The sequence below is a fragment of the Choloepus didactylus genome, chromosome 17 (assembly GCF_015220235.1).
Source record: "Choloepus didactylus isolate mChoDid1 chromosome 17, mChoDid1.pri, whole genome shotgun sequence".
In the NCBI taxonomy this organism is placed as follows: Eukaryota; Metazoa; Chordata; class Mammalia; order Pilosa; family Megalonychidae; genus Choloepus; species Choloepus didactylus.
The window spans coordinates 20,315,277-20,332,272 of record NC_051323.1 but is presented as its reverse complement, the minus strand read 5'-3'; the positions used below and the strand labels follow the sequence as shown (position 1 = coordinate 20,332,272).

Below are 16,996 nucleotides of genomic sequence, written 5' to 3'. Positions count from 1 at the left end.
AGCACAGGGGCCGGGGCTCACAATCGTAAGCCCAGGGAAGCTAACGCCAGAGAGCCAGAGACCATGAGGTCCCACCCCTGCCAGGTTTTAAGATGAGGTGGTGGAGGCTCAGAGCGGTTAACGACCTGCCCGCAGTCACGCACCCAGCTGCGAGCAGAGCTGTCTCCCAGGCCTGCGGCTCTTTCTGCAGTGCCCTGCCGCTTTCTTTGTGGCCCCCACTGAGGGGGCCTGGATGAACACATGTGTGCATCTGTGTGTGTCCATGAGATCTGTGTATGTACCTGTGTGTGTACCTGTGTGCATATCTGTGTGTGTACCTGTGTGCTACCTGTGTGTGTACCTGTGTGTATACCTGTGAGCTACCTGTGTGTGTACCTGTGTGCATACCTGTGTGTGTGGACATATATAGATTCCCCCTCCCCCCACTGGCCTGCAGTCACTGAGACCTCCAAGTTCACATTGCTGGTTGGTCGGCCTGGCTCTCAGGGTCAAAACCATCCTTTGGCAAAGGTGGCCAGTGCCTCCTGAGCCCCTTGTGTCTTTGCCCTCATCCACAGCACCTGGCCGTGGCCCATCCCCTGAACCCTGGGGCATGAGGGGGGCCTGGGATGGTGTTCATGCGCAGCCATGCAACTCCTCTAAATGAGCATGTGACCTCTGAGGCAGTCAGGAATCCCAGCTGCCCTGCTTACCAGCTGTGTGCTTCTCTGTGCTTCAGTTTTCTTACCTATAAGATGGGGTAATCACAGCACTTACTTTCTGGGGTAATCATGAGGATGAAATGTGATACTGTCTTTAAAGAGCGGTGCCTGCTACATGGTTCTTGCTGTTACTGCTATTATTTTAGTTACTGTTACTCTTAGAACAACTTACCTGAAGATGCTGGGTCTTGGAGTAGAAGCTGCTGGAACTCCGAGCTGGGAGCAATCAGGGAGGACTTCCTAGAAGGGGCAGGCTTTGACAAGGAGGATTTGGATTGGTAGAAAGGAGAAAGAAAAGCTTGATGAAATAGAGGCTTGGTAGGAAAGATGGCCATGAGGAATTTGGATTGTAAGCTTAGAGCCCATAGACTGAAATTTCCTGCAGAAAGTTCAAAGTGAGGACCAGAAGAAGTGCCTCTGGGCTGGGGGTGAGGCTGGGGGTTTAGGGCCTTCCCACATGCCCCAGGCAGCCCTGCTCCAGCCTGCAGCTCCCCGGGGCACCCTGCTGACACCTTCTTGCCTGGCCCTGGCCACGTGGTTGTCTTCTTTCTGGGGCAGAATCTGGCAGGGTCCAGAACCCACACCTGGGCCCGGTGGAGGAGCGACTGGCCTTGCACGTCCTTCAGCAGCAGGGCTTGGTCCCGGAGCATGTGGAGTCACGGCCCCTGCACAGCCCCCTGCAGCCAGACATCGAGCAGGTAGGACCTCGAACCTTGGGCCCCCACATCCCCAAATCCTCCCTAGCTCTGCCCCAAGGATAGCACGGACAACCCAGAGGAACTAGTGGGGACCAAGGGATTTGCCCAATCCCTCCTTGACTCTGTTTCCCACAGTGTGGTTGGACTGCAGGGGGGTAGCCCTCAGCTGCCCCCTTTGTACTGTGTAGGCCCCCCTCTGACTTCCCCTGAAGCCTCGGTGTTTGTGAGGTGGCCCCTGGGGACTCCCACCCCCGGCCATCAGTCAGTGATGTCTCAGATGTCCAGCCTTGTGCTGGGCTGCAGTGGATGTGCAGGCAGGTGACTGACTCCTGGGACAAATGGCCGGGCAGCCACAGAGAGCAAGCATCAGAAGGGAGGGGAGCAGAGGGACAGCAGGCCTGGGGGTGTGTCCAGGGAAGGCTGCACGGAGCAGGTGAGCGTGGGTTTTGGAGGAGGAGGAGGAGGAGAGGAAAGGTTACAGGGAACAAGAAGGGCTCAGTAAGCTGGGAAGATCCCTTTCAGAAAGTGCAGGGGACACCGTCTGTGCTGTGGAGGACAGCTCTCTCTTCCCTGGTGGTTGGACACCGCGCCTCCCCACAGCTGTCGAAGCTTCACCCTTTCCTTCTCTCTCCCTGTGATCCTGTGGAGGTTGCTGAACTAAGTTACGTCAATCCCTGCTTCTCAGATGAGGACAAAAATAACACCTGCCTTGCAGAGAGCTGGAAGTGAGGGGCAGGCGGGTAGAGTGGTTTCCAGTGCTCCCCGCATTTAAACCATGCTCTCTGAGCCCTCCAGCACTCAGCCCCACTCCCTCCGCCTGGCAGGCCCCATGCTCCCTTTTCCACCTGTCCCAGTGAGACTCAGCTCCAGGATCACTGTCTGGGAGATGCTTCCCCTGACTTTTTTTTTTTTTTTTTTTTTTATATTCTTTCCATTTAAAAAAAAAAACATATTTCAGGAAAGTTTTTTGCTTTTTTATATTTCAGGAAAGCTTTCAGGATAGTGTTTTTTTTTTTTTTTTTTTAATCATTTTATTGAGATATATTCACATACCACGCAGTCATACAAAACAAATCGTACTTTCGATTGTTTACAGTACCATTACATAGTTGTACATTCATCACCTAAATCAATCCCTGACACCTTCATTAGCACACAGACAAAAATAACAAGAATAATAATTAGAGTGAAAAAGAGCAATTGAAGTAAAAAAGAACACTGGGTACCTTTGTCTGTTTGTTTCCTTCCCCTATTTTTCTACTCATCCATCCATAAACTAGACAAACTGGAGTGTGGTCCTTATGGCTTTCCCAATCCCATTGTCACCCCTCATAAGCTACATTTTTATACATCTGTCTTCGAGATTCATGGGTTCTGGGTTGTAGTTTGATAGTTTCAGGTATCCACCACCAGCTACCCCAATTCTTTAGAACCTAAAAAGGGTTGTCTAAATTGTGCATAAGAGTGCCCACCAGAGTGACCTCTTGGCTCGTTTTGGAATCTCTCTGCCACTGAAGCTTATTTCATTTCCTTTCACATCCCCCTTTTGGTCAAGAAGATGTTCTCCGTCCCACGATGCCGGGTCTACATTCCTCCCCGGGAGTCATATTCCACGTTGCCAGGGAGATTCACTCCCCTGGGTGTCTGATCCCACGTAGGGGGGAGGGCAGTGATTTCACCTTTCAAGTTGGCTTAGCCAGAGAGAGAGGGCCACATCTGAGCAACAAAGAGGCATTCAGGAGGAGACTCTTAGGCACAAATATAGGGAGGCCTAGCCTCTCCTTTGCAGCAACCGTCTTCCCAAGGGTAAAACTTATGGTAGAGGGCTCAACCCATCAAACCACCAGTCCCCTATGTCTGTGGTCATGTTAGCAACCATGGAGGTGGGGTAGGCGAATACCCCTGCATTCTCCACAGGCTCCTTAAGGTTCCCCTGACTTTTGACCCCAGGCCTAGGCCCTAGTCAGCATCCCTGCTGCAGTCGGCCTCTGGGTGCCCCAACCCCCCACTCTGGGGCTTGGTGGGCTTCTCTTGGTCCCATTCCCTGGGTGTCTGGCAGGGTGCAGGTGCTCGCTCGGTAAGTGCTGGTTGAATGCAAAGGGTGGTAAGAGAACGGGGTTGTGTCTCCTCAGGGAAAGCTGCAGATGTGGATTGACCTGTTTCCAAAGTCCCTGGGGCGGCCTGGACCCCCCTTCAACATCACTCCACGGAGAGCCAAAAGGTGACTTCCCCAGTTTAGGCTCCCACCTGCCCCGGGGGAGCATGGGACAGGGGCAGGGCATGGTGCTGGCCACTGGGGGTGCCACCACGAGCTCACTCTATGGCCGGGCCCTGGGCCGCTCAGGCTGCAGGATGCCCCAGGCCCTCCCTACCCTTAGTGGGAAATCTCTACTGAGATTTGAATCATTTTTCTCACCCCCAGGTTTTTCCTGCGTTGTGTTATCTGGAACACCAAAGACGTGATCCTGGACGACCTCAGCATCACGGGGGAGAAGATGAGTGACATCTATGTGAAAGGGTAGGGGCCACGTGCTTCCCACCTGCCCCTCCCCCGGCCCCCACTGCTGCCCCGGACCAGTGCCAGTGGGGGGGCAGGGCCTTATGGGGTGGTCTCGGTCTTGGGGAGTCATCCTCCCACCAGATTTCTTCTTCCACGCTAGTCTCTGGGTTGGATGCCCGGAGTTTGGGGATGCCCCTCAATAGAGACTGAGAAGTTAGTTTGTAAATTTATGGTCCATTTTGTGTCTAATGGAGACTTGTGGGGAATTACTTTTGCTTTATCATTTACCAAGGTCATTTACTTTCTTTTTTTTTTTAATTTGTTAGAGAAATTGAAGTTAGAAAAATCATGCATAAAATACAGACTTCTGGTATACCATCCTATTATTAACAACTTGCACTAGGGTGGTACATTTGGTACAATTCATGGAAAAAAGACATTTTTATAATTGTACTGTTAACAGCCCATCGTTTACAATAGGGTTCACTGTATTGTACAGTCCCATTTTTTTTCTTGTTTTGTTTTTATTTTAATTTTTATTGTAGTAACATAGATACAACCTACAATTTCCCTTTTTAGCCACATTCAAATATGTAATTCAGTGCTGTTAAATTACATTCACAATGTTGTGCTACCATCGCCTCATTTACCTTCTCAATTCCTCTGCTTCCCTGAGTTGAGGATCCACATTGTGATGAGAGACTCAATTAGAAATGTCCTCTAAAAATGTGTGTGTCTAGTTGGATGGTCGGCTTCGAAGAGCACAAGCAGAAGACAGACGTGCATTATCGGTCCCTGGGAGGTGAAGGCAACTTTAACTGGAGGTTTGTTTTCCCCTTCGACTACCTGCCAGCTGAGCAAGTCTGCACCATTGCCAAGAAGGTGAGTGTGGCGTCCGGCCCCTGCAGAACTAGTCCCAGGGCCTTGGAAGGGCAGTGTGATCATGTCCACATGGCTCTCTCCCACCAGTGGGGCCACCACTTCCATCACTGTGTGATCACCCCCACCCCGCCACTGCCCTCCAGTGCCCACCACTGTCGGTGCCACCACACCACTGCCCCTTTACTCATGCCACCATCACAGCATCCACCACTGCTTCCATTATCGCCAAAGCCACCCTGTGCCCACCCTCCATACCCTCCGTAGCTTCCCATGTAGCTAAGTCTAAGTCCGAAAGCTCCTGCCTTCCTCCCCACCCTAGACAGAGCAAATTAGCATCCATGGCGGGAGGGGTCATGGAGTGAGAGGGGAGAGAACACATGGAGGGAACCCAGCATAGCCAGCAAAGAGGCAGAGTTCCCACAGGGCTGGCCCAGCTAGGGGAATGGGGTCGTCCAGAGTGTTGGGTGCTACTTACTGGTCTTGTTTCCCAGTTTTCCGTGTCTGGTGCCTGTTGTCATGTCTGGGCCGGACGGTCACTTGGAGTGACTCTGTTCTTACAGGCCTGAAGCCTTGACCCTCCTCTGCCCACCCCCTGACCTCTCGTCACCAGGCTGAAGGCATCTGGGGAGACCTGGTCGGTGTCAGCCCGAGAGGGGAGGTGGATTCAGGGATCTCAGCTCCCGTGTCTTGGCGTCTCCTGTTTTAGAGCTCGCCTGGGTGGTACACTCTTTTCTCCTGCCACAGGCAGAGCTTGAGGGAGGACGGCCTCCTTCCTGGCCCTGCCTGCCTCTGGGGAGCACAGAGCAGGGGTTGCTGTGGGCCGTGAGGGCCTCATGGGTGCCAGTGTAGGCAGAGGGGGCCCCTGGAGCTTCGCATCACCTGCATCCCACTGAAAATTAATGTCCACCTTGAGGTGCTCCCCTACGCAAAGGAACAAATGCCTCTGGTGTTTAGGTTCTGCTGGGCCCATCTCCTTCCAGAGGTGGCTCAAGACTTCCTCTTTCTTTCCTGAAGAGCTGAGTGCCCTTGCACTTCTGAGTTCTCTTCATCGTGTCTTCTCCGCACTTGTGAGAAATCAAAATATTCTGCTGAACATTCTGAAACCATCAAACAAAACAAAATATGGGTTGAGCAAGGTGGAATGGATTCTTTCACCCAAGGTGTGCTGCACAGGGCCTGCCAGAAAGCAGCATTTAGCAACAGCCCTGGGTCCTGTGCCATCAAGGAAAGCCTATTCTATTTGCAGGTTTAATCTCGCTGGGTGTTCCTCAGTTTGTTTTTCTGACACAAGCATGTTTCTGTAGCAAAGCAGACATTGCATTTTTTCAGGGAGAGCTCCAAATCAAAGAGCCCCACCTCTATCTGCTGCAAACAGAGGGGGAGCGGAGGCCAGCAATGGTGGGGGTGAGGGGGGAAGGCATCACACACACTGTCTCTGGGGCTCCCCGAGCCCCACGTGGCCCGCCAGGCTCTTTGTCTCTGCAGTGTGGACGGGGGAGCCGAGGCCGAGAGGTGCACGCTGGCCTCCTTCCCTTCAGCGTGGCGGGAGGAGATGTGGGCAAGCAGGAATTGCAGGACACTGAGGCTTCTATTTTTTTCTGTAAAGCAGGAGAGAGAGAATCTCCTGGCAATGAGGTAGGAGATTTGAGTCCAATGAGAAATAGCTGTTATAAGAGGGAGAGAGGTGGAGAGAAAGAGAGAGGGAGGGAGGGAGGGAGGAAGAGAGGAGAGTGCTAACTGGTGGCACAGAACAGCCTTACCTGGCAGTTCTGAGGCCCAGGTGGGGTTGCCGATCAGGAATTTGGGGTGGCTCTGCTCTGGCACAGAGTTGGGCTGACCACGGTGGGGGTTTTGGAGGAAGAGGGGGTAAGGATGTATGGAAGGGAAAGTTTGGCCTGAGGGTCCTCGGAGTCTGGGCTAGGGGGCCCATGAGGTTCTGCAGGCAGCAGGCCTGCAGGAGCTGAGGGACACTGGGAGGGTGGAGGGCTGGAGGGAATGGAAAGTTCTGTGTGATGCCAAGTTCAGAAGGAGAGGTTAGCGGTCAACCAGGTTGAGGAGCGAGGAAGCTGGCTTGGCCCGAGGCGGGGCCAGTGGGTCCCTCCGTGGGAGAAGGGACTTGGGGGAGCAGGGTAGAGCGATGGGGTCCTCAGTGGGGTGCCAATTACCTGGTGGGGGCTGAAGGGCTAAGTCTGGGGTGGGGTTAGTGCCAGGGGCTGGGGGGCCTGCAAAACCTCTGGGCTCCCCGGGCCTGCTGCTGAGCCGGCCCTCTGCTGTGGGGTTCAGGGCCTCTGGCAATCTGGCTCTCCAGGGACCCCATTAACCAGACGAGACTGTCATAAAGTACAAGGTCTCCTTTCATCCGGCTGCTCTGAACCACCGCTGCTTGCCCAGGCCCGGCTCCCCACCTGGAGCCCAGCACACCCACCAGGCCCTGCCTGCACATCGGGCACCCACCCTGCAAATAAACAGCTAGTAAAAGTGCCCAGGCCGGGAGCGTAATGAGCGGCTGGGACTGGGGGGGGTGAAGGGGGGTGCTCCCCAGGCTGGAGCCCCAGCCCAGCTGCTCCCACCAGGGGCCGTTTGAACCTCTGGCTCATTACCGAGCCCATAAACCGGGCGGGCTGGGAGGAATGGAGGATGCTGGCGGCCTGTGCCATAAAAGCCTCGCCAGAGGAGGGAGGCACCTGCAGGAGCGCTGGGGCCAGGCTGGGGCCCAGAAAAGGGGGGAGGCACCAGACAGAGGGCTGGGGGGCAAGGGGCCCCTCCAACCAGCTCAGGCAGCAGGCCAGGCCATGGCTGGGTGCTTTGCAGGGTGACCCTTCCTTCTAGGCAGGAGTTGTGGCCTTAGGTTCAGGAGCTTGGTGGAATCTGGGTGACAGGACTCTGAGGCCGGTGGGCACTCGGCAGGTGTGGCCCTGGCTGGGCAGTAGGCTGTGTTGGCCAGGCATCCCCTGGCTGGATAAGCCTCTGATGCTCACGGAATCTGTCCCCTCATGGTGTAGGGTCCCCCGTGGGTCTGTCTGACAGAGCTGGGCTGGGTGTCAGGAGACTTGGGTACAGGCCCTAGCTCTGACTGGCCCTTGGGACCTGGGGCCCACTGTCTGCAGAAGGTTCCATACGCTTCCCATCCTTGCCTCCATCTCAGGTGAAGCCACCACGAGAGCACATAGAACAAGGCAGCTTTAGTGGGAAAGCCCCAGTGACAGTCCTTTGGGCTGAGGGTGGCTGGGCCCATGGGCAAACCCAGGCCTTCTTTTGTTTCTCTGGGAGAAGCTCTTGGAGGTGAGGGTGGGGTGGGGTGGTGAGGCAGGAGCTGGGGTCACTGGCCCCCCAGTAATAGCTCCTTACAGTGGTGTATTGGGGACGGTCCTTCCAGTGACAGCTGGAGCAGGGTGAGGGCCCCCCCCAGGTTCTCAGCCAGCCCACCCTGACCCCAAGAGCACATGGGCAGAGCAGGGCTGAGGGGTGGAAAATTCAACTTCTCCAAGCCTCTGTTTCATCATTTGTAAAGTGGGGGTGATAAACTCACAGAACTGACTCATGGAATAAGAGAGCCATCTTACATGAAGTGAGCCCACCTGTGAACACTGCCCTTTGCAGTCTTTCTGCCAGAACCCTGGCTTTGGCGAGACCCTAGGGACATCCCACTCCCCTGCCTCCTCCAGGCAGCTTTCCAGGCTGGACAGGGCCCCTGCCTCTCTCTAACCTTGCTGCTTCTTCTGCTTCTCCCTGGGCCAGGATGCCTTCTGGAGGCTGGACAAGACTGAGAGCAAAATCCCAGCACGCGTGGTATTCCAGATCTGGGACAATGACAGGTTCTCCTTTGACGACTACCTGGGTGAGCACCCTTTTGGGTCAACCCTGTTCTGCACAGCAGGGGCTGCCTCTAGACCCCACTGTGCAGGGACCACTCTTGAGCCCCTTGGGAAGCCTGGGCAGGAGGAGGGGACCTCCTTTTGGCACCCAGGAAGCCCAGGATCCCTGGGTCCCCAGCTCTGACGCGAGGCATGTGACACAGCAGGGCTGGTGGAGTCATCGGAAAGACCACCCAGGCTGTGGTGTAGGAATCTGTGTCCCCCAACAGACTCTGCGATCCTCATTTTAATCCCAAGTTCCCAGCACCAGGCCTGCCATATAGGAGGTGCTCTATAAAAAATTCTATGTTATGGATACAAACAATGGGGGTGTGGATGAGTTCTGTGTAGTGCAGTGTCAGGGTGCACAGCCATGTGGGTGATCAGAGGGTACGTGGCCACCTGAGCAGGTGGAAGCCATGCGGATGGAGAGAGGCAGCGGGTGCAGAGACGGGCAGTTTGGGGGATTCGATCCATGGCTGTGCCCATGGATGGAAGCTGAGGAGGTGACCTTGAGTTTTTCTTGAACCTGCACTGCCCTAGGGTGACCCTGGGGGGAGAAGGGGCTTTGGCCAAAAAAGAAACCACTCCCGTGTTGCAGGTTCCCTGCAGCTGGATCTCAACCGCATGCCCAAGCCAGCCAAGACGGCGGAGAAGTGCTCCTTAGACCAGCTGGATGACACCTTCCACCCCGATTGGTTTGTGTCCCTTTTTGAACAGAAAACAGTGAAGGGCTGGTGGCCCTGTATGGCAGAAGAGGGTGAGAAAAAGATGCTGGCGGTAAGTCTACTCCCTCCAGCCCACTGGAAAGCAGGGGGGCTTCCCCCATAGAAGTCACTGGGCACACACCTGCTTCCTGTCCCCCCTTTCTCCTGCTCTCCTGCCCTCCCTCTCTCCATTGTCCATCATCCCTCCTGCCCTGCGGTCCCCAGACACCCTCTCCTTTGAGGCCCACATTCCCAGGGAAGTCTGTTTACATTGGACCCTGTTGGAACTCAGCTCACTTGACCTTGACAGTGACCTGGGTCCCAGTGTCCCCTTTGACCCAGGCTTCCTGTGATGGGCAGGGGTCGTGTTTGGCCCATTTGAACAGAAATCCCCAAGGGACCATCCTTGCCCAGAGGTCGGCTCAGGGGTGTGGCTGGAGGACCAAGGAGAAGGGTCCTTTCCCCGAGTTCAGAGCAGTCTTGGAGAAGAGGCTAATCCCTGAGAGTTTACTTAGAAATGGCAGCCAGCCAACCCTCACAGTGGCCCTTGAGATAAAATGTCTGTGCTATGTAAGGAATTATAACAATAAGAAATGTTAATACCCCAAAAGAAAAATGAGCAAAGGACAGAACAGATAATTCACAAAAGAAGTACCAATGGCCATTAAACGTAAAAAAATAGTTTATTCCCCCGAGTTATGAAATAAAGGAATATTTTAATTTGATAACATTTTTGCCTATTAAGTTATGAAAGACTTTTTTTTTCCTAATAAAAAAGGATGCCGAGAGGCACTCTTATTTACTTCTGCTGGGGGTGCTAATTATTATACTATTTGGGAAGCAGTTTGCTAATTTGTAAGACATTTAACAATATTTATGCCCTTTGACTCTGTCGTCCCACTTCTAAAATCTCTCCTGAAGATATAATCAGATAACATTAAAACTTTAGGTCCCGGGACGTTTCTTTGAGAATTATTTATAATGTCAAAGGTTGGCAACAACTTCAGCGAACCCAAATAAGTAGTCTACTAAATAAATTATGGTCAACCTTCCCATGGAATATGTTGTGGCCATTAAAAAGCAAACTTTAAAGAATATATAATCATATATAATTATAGTCAAATATAATATATTCCTAAGCAAAAAAGACAAGTGACAGAACTTTATATCCAGTATGATAGTTCATCTACTTGCAGAGACAGAACTCTCCAATACATAAACAGATGAATGGTGCTTGTGTCTACATGCTGGAATGATAAGTGATAGCCTCCCTTCTCTGTACATTTCTGTAGTTACTAATCGTTCTACAAAGAGCATATGTGGCTTTTACAATCAGAACAAGCCCACGCCTTTTTAAAAATAATGACGCGGCCCTTGCATCTGTTGGGGCCTGGCTCCTCTCCAGGTCACCAGGCAGGGCTTTTGTGCCCGTGACCAGCCCCCTGTGCCCACAGGGCAAGCTGGAGCTGACGCTGGAGATCTTAGCAGAAAATGAGCACGAGGAGCGGCCTGCAGGCCAGGGCCGCGATGAGCCCAACATGAACCCCAAGCTGGAGGCCCCCAGGTTAGTGCCCTGCCCCTGACCTCAGATGCCCTGGGAGCCTGGGGGGTGGGGGGTGGTGAGTGTAAGCCAGAGTCCAGGAGGCACCCCGCAATGTACCACACAGAGGCCCCAAAGCTGGAGTGAGCTGAGGCTGCCACGTGGAAGTCATTCCAGGGGACACTTGCTCCTCAGCTAATTCGAGAAACAGGCACTGCTGGGTACTGTTTGTCACGTGTCAAATGTCCTGCCATATATATATATATATATAGTGGGTTTTGGAGCCTCCGTTTTTGTATCATTAGCCCCACTTTACAGATGAGGAACCAATAGCAGAAAAGTTCAGTAAGGTCATTCCATAAAAAGGTGGGGAAGCTGGAATTCCCAAACCTGGTCTGATGGACTCAGGAGCCTGCCCAAGGTCTTTCCCCTTACCAAGCTGCCTTCCAGGGCTCTCCTGTTCTGTCGACGTGGCTTTAGAACAGTCTTCCAGCCTTGATTTTCCCATCCATGATATGGGGAGATGAGTCCCTGCCTTCCCTACATCACAGGACTTGAGGGGAGACAGACCAAGCCAGGGGCTGTGGAAGCCTGGCTGGCAGATGCTGGGGCTGAAGGACGCTGCGGGGTGGGGGTGAGGGTGCATTTGCCTGCTTGGCTCAGGGCATAGTTATGGATGGTGGCTCACTTCTTCACGGTGCCATCCTGGGTGCCACGGCTGGCAGAGCAGCGAGAGGCAAGGCCCATGGATGGTGGGATTCGGACAGGGAGTTGAGGGCTACGAGGCCCAGCAGCATGCAACCGGAATGTAATGCAGCTGTCACTGAGATACGCAATCTCGGATGCTCTCTTGGTGCAGGGCTGACCAAGGGGAAGGTTTGAGGCTCTTGGTGGGGGGTGAGACAAACCAGGTTTCTGGGTTCTCTCGGCCCCATCCTGCCGCTACCAGGGAGGGACCTGTGCTTTGGGCCGATGGCCTGGCTTCTCACCCACCTTGCCAGCCCCCTGGGGCTCTGCACAGCTCCCGAATCTGGAGTCTGTGATTCAGTCCTGGAGAGTGGCAGGGATGGTGTCTTGGAGAGGGTGGGCTAGGAACTGGGCCCTGGGGGTGTGTGGGGTTTGCAGGCACCAAAGAAGTGGAGGGCAGCCCAGGAGTGGGGAGGGAGCGGGGTAACACTGTGGCAAAGGCAGGGAGAAGGGAATGCAGATGCCACGTCTGGGGTGAGGGGCCCGAGGCTGGAGAAGGGTGCCCCGCTGACCTTGGTGGTCTCGTTTCAGGCGCCCCGACACCTCCTTCCTGTGGTTCACCTCCCCGTACAAGACCATGAAGTTCATCCTGTGGCGGCGATTCCGGTGCGCAATCATCCTCTTCATCATTCTCTTCGTCCTCCTGCTGTTCTTGGGCATCTTCGTCTACGCCTTCCCGGTGAGCGGGTCTGAGGGGGGAGGCACGGACCCTGCTTGGGGGAGCTCCTGGTCTGAGAGGGGAGACCCAGCCCTGCCCTCTGGCCTGGTGGGGTCCAGTCCCTGTCTTTAAAGAGCTCCCCCCATTCTGACGGAAAGCAGTAGCCTCTGTCCTTGGGGAGCCCTTGGTCTGATGAGGGAGGCACAGCCCCCACTCTGGGGAGTGCCCAGCCTGGTAAGGGGACAGAGTCCTACCTTTGGAGGGCCCTTAGTCCAATGGGAACCTGGTTTCCTGCCCTTGATGGGGAGGTGTAGCTGTCTTCAGCAGGCCCCTGGAAGTGGATCAAAGGGTTGGCAGAAAGCGAGGCCACTGGCCAGGGGCAGGAGAGGTCAGGGAGCCTTCTGGATGGAGGGTCTGGAACTCGGTCTGGAAGGGAAGGGAAGATATGGATGGTGGAGCTGGGGGAAGGCTGCTGCCTGTGAGGAGGGCAGCTGCTGGGGGAGTGGAAGCGGAGAACTGGGGCTAGGAGGGGGTCTCAGCCAATATCCCCCTGCAGGAACTTAGTAGAGTGTGTCCTGCTCCTGCAGTGGGGCAGGCACTTGGGACAGTGTGGGGTGAGCAGGGGGCTGGCCCAAGAGTCTCTCCCTTGGCCCAGTGCACATTTGGGGGTCCCTTTTTTTTTTTTGGCTAAGAAGCCAGACCATGCCTGGAAAAGAGCTGGCCAGGGTCCCACCAGTGACCGCTGCTGTGCCCCCAGCTCTGTGGGTCCCTACTCCAGGAGGAGGCTCCCGGGCCGTCTTCCCTGCCTGGGCTGCTCTGGCCCCTACAGCTCATCCTTGGGTGCTCTGGAACCTCAGACCTGGAAGGGATCCCAGTGTTCCCAGGCTCACACTTTATTTTCAATATGGTCTTTTAAATTTGTAAAAACTGTGTTAGCCTGAAGATTTCAAACCTATATAAAAATAGAGAGGATGGTGCAATCAACTCCGTAACATCCTGATTTTAATGGCAAGAAAACAGCCACCCAGAAGGGGAAGAGACGGGCTCTAGGTTGCACGGCATATCTGTGCACAGCTCTTGGTCCAGCACTCTGGCCGCTGTGGGCATCAGTCAGGGTCAACACCAGGCCCCTGGCCAAGGGCATTGTCCCTGCATGGCATGGACCATCTGCTGGGGGAGTTACTGCCACCGGGGTGCTTTGTGACTCCTTCCAGAGGAGGTGGTGGTGGGGAGATGAAGCTCTCCCTGACCTGAGCCGGAGAGAACAGGTATCAGCAAGTGTGCCCCATGGGAGGACAGTTAGAACCACAAAATCATTCGGTCCCGTCCCTAACATTATACCCCACAAGGAGCAGTGGAGGGCCTCTGGTTCAGGCCTGGCTTCCCTCTGGTCCATAAACAACCAAGGAGGGTCTAGAGCCAGGGCAGCCAAGGGGTCCTTCCACGGGCTGGGCCCTCTGGGCTGCCGGATGCCTGCGGACCCACAGAGAGATGCACCCGGAGGCTCAGCAGCCACGTCAGAGCTGATGAGCAAACTTACCACAGCGCAGGGATGGACCCAGATGGAGGGGGGCTGAGCCTTGTACAATTTGGGGATGAGGGGTGGGGTGTGGCCCTCTTTAGGCAAAGGAAGATGAAATCAGAAGATTAGACCCAGGGCCACAGAAGGGGCACATGCCCGGAGGCATATGCTGCCGGGGGGTGACAGGGTGTCTGTGCCCCTCGCCTGGCCTGTCCGCAGGCTCACCTCCTCTCCCGTGTCCATCTGGCCGCCATTCGGTTAGAGCCAATGTCTTTATTATGGATGTGTTGTAGGGATGAGGCAGGTGACAAGACCTGGGCCGCTGGGGAGACCCTGAAAGAAGGAAATGACGAGATACATCTCATATCATCGAATGCTAGATGAGGCTCAGGCCCGGGAGTTTAGGAAGAGGGGAGCTGGAACGGACCCTTGCCCCTCCCTGTGCGGACCCTGGACCAGCAGCATCAGCACTGGAAGCTCAGTGGCGATGCAGAGTCCTGGGCTGGCCCCAGATGTGCTGAGTGAGGGTCTGCATCTGGGCACAGTAAAGTTTGAATGTGTGCAGGACAGAGCACTGCACTTGGAGTCAGGAGACATTGGCTGGGTACAGGCCCTGCTGGTGACTTCCGTGTGACCTTGGCCAGCCCTCCTGTGCCAGGGCCGTGGTTAGGGGCGCTCCCTCCACCCTCCCTGGGGACCCCATGTCAAGCAAGCCTCCTCCTGAAGAGCCGAGACAAGGGCGTGGGCAGCTCCAGAGTGACCTCGCCACTGTCCTTTCTGTGCCCACCCACAGCCCTGAGCCGGCTGGGCCTGGCCTGTGAGGCTCTGGCCTTCTGGAACCACGGGAAGGAGGCTGGCTGGCAGAAGAAGGAAAGATTTCCAGTCACGTCCAACCAGGGGTCTTTCCTGGTCTCTGGGGGTGGTCTGAGCCCCAGGTCCTTTGGGCTGGTGCAGAGAGGCCCTTTGGGGGGGCCCTGGCCATAGCCCCTCCCCTGTCTATTGGCCGCCAACAGCCAAATCACTCTCCTTTGAGTTCTTCTGTAAGTTGACCTCTGTGAAATGCCATGTGGAGGTCAGATCCCTGCTGAGGGTTAGGGTGGTGGGGAAGGAGGGGCGGCTGGGACGGAGGCTGCAGACAGCCTTTGCTTGCAGGCCTTGGTCCCTCCATCCCCTGGCTGGCCCCAGCCCCACGCTTGCACTCCACAGGGGCCCCTCGCCTGGGCTTCAGGCCTGGGGAGCCCGGGGCCGAGGGCCTACTCCTGTCATCCCAAGCCAGGGCCTGGTGGAGGGGCCAAGGACGGGGCGGCTCCCCTCCAGTGGGCCTCACCTCCCACCCTCCTGGAAATTCCCCCGGGAGGAGGGTGGGGGGAGCCCATCTGATTCTTCTCAGCCTCCCCCTTGGAGCTAGCCAGGAGCAGGGCCAGAGTGGGGAGGCAGGAGGCAGCTTGGCGGGGAAGGAGAGCGGCCGGCTTTGTTTCCAGAGTCGGCTTTCCCGGGCCGGCGCTGGGGAACATACTGTCCCAATTAGGAGCCCTGTGTTGTGTTGTATGTGTTTTCATGGTTTTGGGGGGAGGCGTGGGGAGGGGAGATTCCTGTCCGGGCTGTAGCGGGCAAGGCTCCCTCAGGGCGACCCATCCCTGGTGCTGGCCTGTGTTTTGGGTCGTCCCCGTACACCCACCGCCTCACTTTGTTTCTGGGCAGGAAAGTCGTGACCAGCGAGCCTGGGTTTCCATGGGGGTGTGTGTGGGAGGGCGTGCAGGTGGGAGGGTGGGAGCCGAGTTTCAGGTGGGGTTGGGTTTGCCTGATTGGCGAGAGTGCCAGGCAGGGCCGACTGTGGGATGGTGGGTAGTGAGGGCAAGCTGCAGACAGGTGGGTGAATCGCCACCAGCCTCCTGTCCCAGCCCCCCTGCCTCCGGGAAGCTCCACCTGCCCCTCTGGCCCCTGTAGGGGCAGCTGCTCCAGTTGTGTCCATGCTGACGGGGTCACCATGTGTCCCTTCTTCCTCCCTCCCCCCAGAACTATGCTGCCATGAAGCTGGTGAAGCCCTTCAACTGAGCAAAGGCCTGCCGCCTCCGTCCAGTTCGGACCTCCAAGGCTTGACCATTCTGCCAGGGCGGGCAGACAGACAGATGGACTGGCACATGCTCTGAGAGTTGGCAGACATCGAGCCCCGGGATCACCCTGCTCTCATCATTTTTTTCTCCCCCAACCCAACCCAACCCTTTTTTGGATCAGCTCGTATTTCAGTACAAGACAGTTTAAACCACAAAGCAGTGTTGGTGTGTGTGTTGTAGGACCTGAATGGGGTGTGCCTCTGTATGGGGGATTGTCTGGGTGGGTGGGGAAGGAAGAGAGGGGTGTGAGCGGGGTGTGCACCATCTCTGGCTCAGCATTCTTGAGACAGAGCACCCAGATGCAGTGGATGGGGTGCCCTGTGGAATTGTTTATTCTTTTATAGGCCTGGTTGGGGGGAGGGCTGTGGGCTTTGAGGCTTGGTGTCTGGCATGCCTAAAGACCCAGCATTTTCTTCCTCCTCTCTTCTCCGAGTCTTACCCCTTCTCCCTGGCCCTTGAACATCTCCCCTTCTTTTCCAGGCCACCCTTCACTCAGGTGGGCAGTTACTAGTACCCTCTGGTTTCTTTGACCGTGCCAAGAGAGAGGCTCCACTTTATAAACACAGAGCACCAAGGAAAATGTTGGGCCAGAAGCTCTCCCCACAGGGAGAGCTGCTGCTCCTCTGGCTTTGACCTTGTCCCGCATGCTTTTGGGGTTCCTTGGGATTCCGTCCCTCTACCCCCTCAACCTGCTTTATAGGTCTGGTCTGGACAAAGACACCTTTCCCTGCAGTCTGAAGCTTAGCATTAGCCATCGGACTGACGTTCCCTGCAGGACTCAGGCTAAAATCTAAAGAAGCAGCAGGAACACCCTTACAGAAAAAGCAAAGAGCATGAAAACATCATGTTTCTAAAATAGAGGCCCCAGACCCTCTCGCTCGAGGGGCTGGAAGTTGTTGAGCGCCTGGCCGCCTCCTCTCCTGGGTGGCTGCCTGCTCCCCAGGAGAGTGTCTCCTATTTCCTGCTGGGAGCCTGCTCCCCTGGCCCTGGCCCCAAGGCCCCAGAGTGATCCTTCCCGCTCCCCCTGGCTCTTCCCCCGATTGGCAGGACCAGGAGTGGTTGGGATGGGGGTT

The 16,996-nt window shown here is 55.6% G+C and overlaps 1 protein-coding gene across 25 annotated transcripts in view; it reads left to right on the top strand.

Moving 5' to 3' along the window:
- Positions 1 to 16,079, top strand: part of DYSF (dysferlin) — a 227,828-nt gene extending 211,749 nt beyond the window's left edge. For all 25 annotated transcript variants that reach the window (XM_037807433.1, XM_037807457.1, XM_037807450.1 and 22 more), the window contains 9 exons: positions 1,260 to 1,399; positions 3,532 to 3,620; positions 3,822 to 3,917; positions 4,640 to 4,781; positions 8,520 to 8,619; positions 9,237 to 9,415; positions 10,797 to 10,906; positions 12,161 to 12,308; positions 15,826 to 16,079. In XM_037807433.1, coding sequence (XP_037663361.1) covers positions 1,260 to 1,399; positions 3,532 to 3,620; positions 3,822 to 3,917; positions 4,640 to 4,781; positions 8,520 to 8,619; positions 9,237 to 9,415; positions 10,797 to 10,906; positions 12,161 to 12,308; positions 15,826 to 15,864 — 1,043 coding nt within the window. In that variant the 3' untranslated portion in view covers positions 15,865 to 16,079. The remainder of the gene's footprint in view (positions 1 to 1,259; positions 1,400 to 3,531; positions 3,621 to 3,821; positions 3,918 to 4,639; positions 4,782 to 8,519; positions 8,620 to 9,236; positions 9,416 to 10,796; positions 10,907 to 12,160; positions 12,309 to 15,825) is intronic.
- The last annotated feature ends 917 nt before the right edge of the window (positions 16,080 to 16,996 follow it).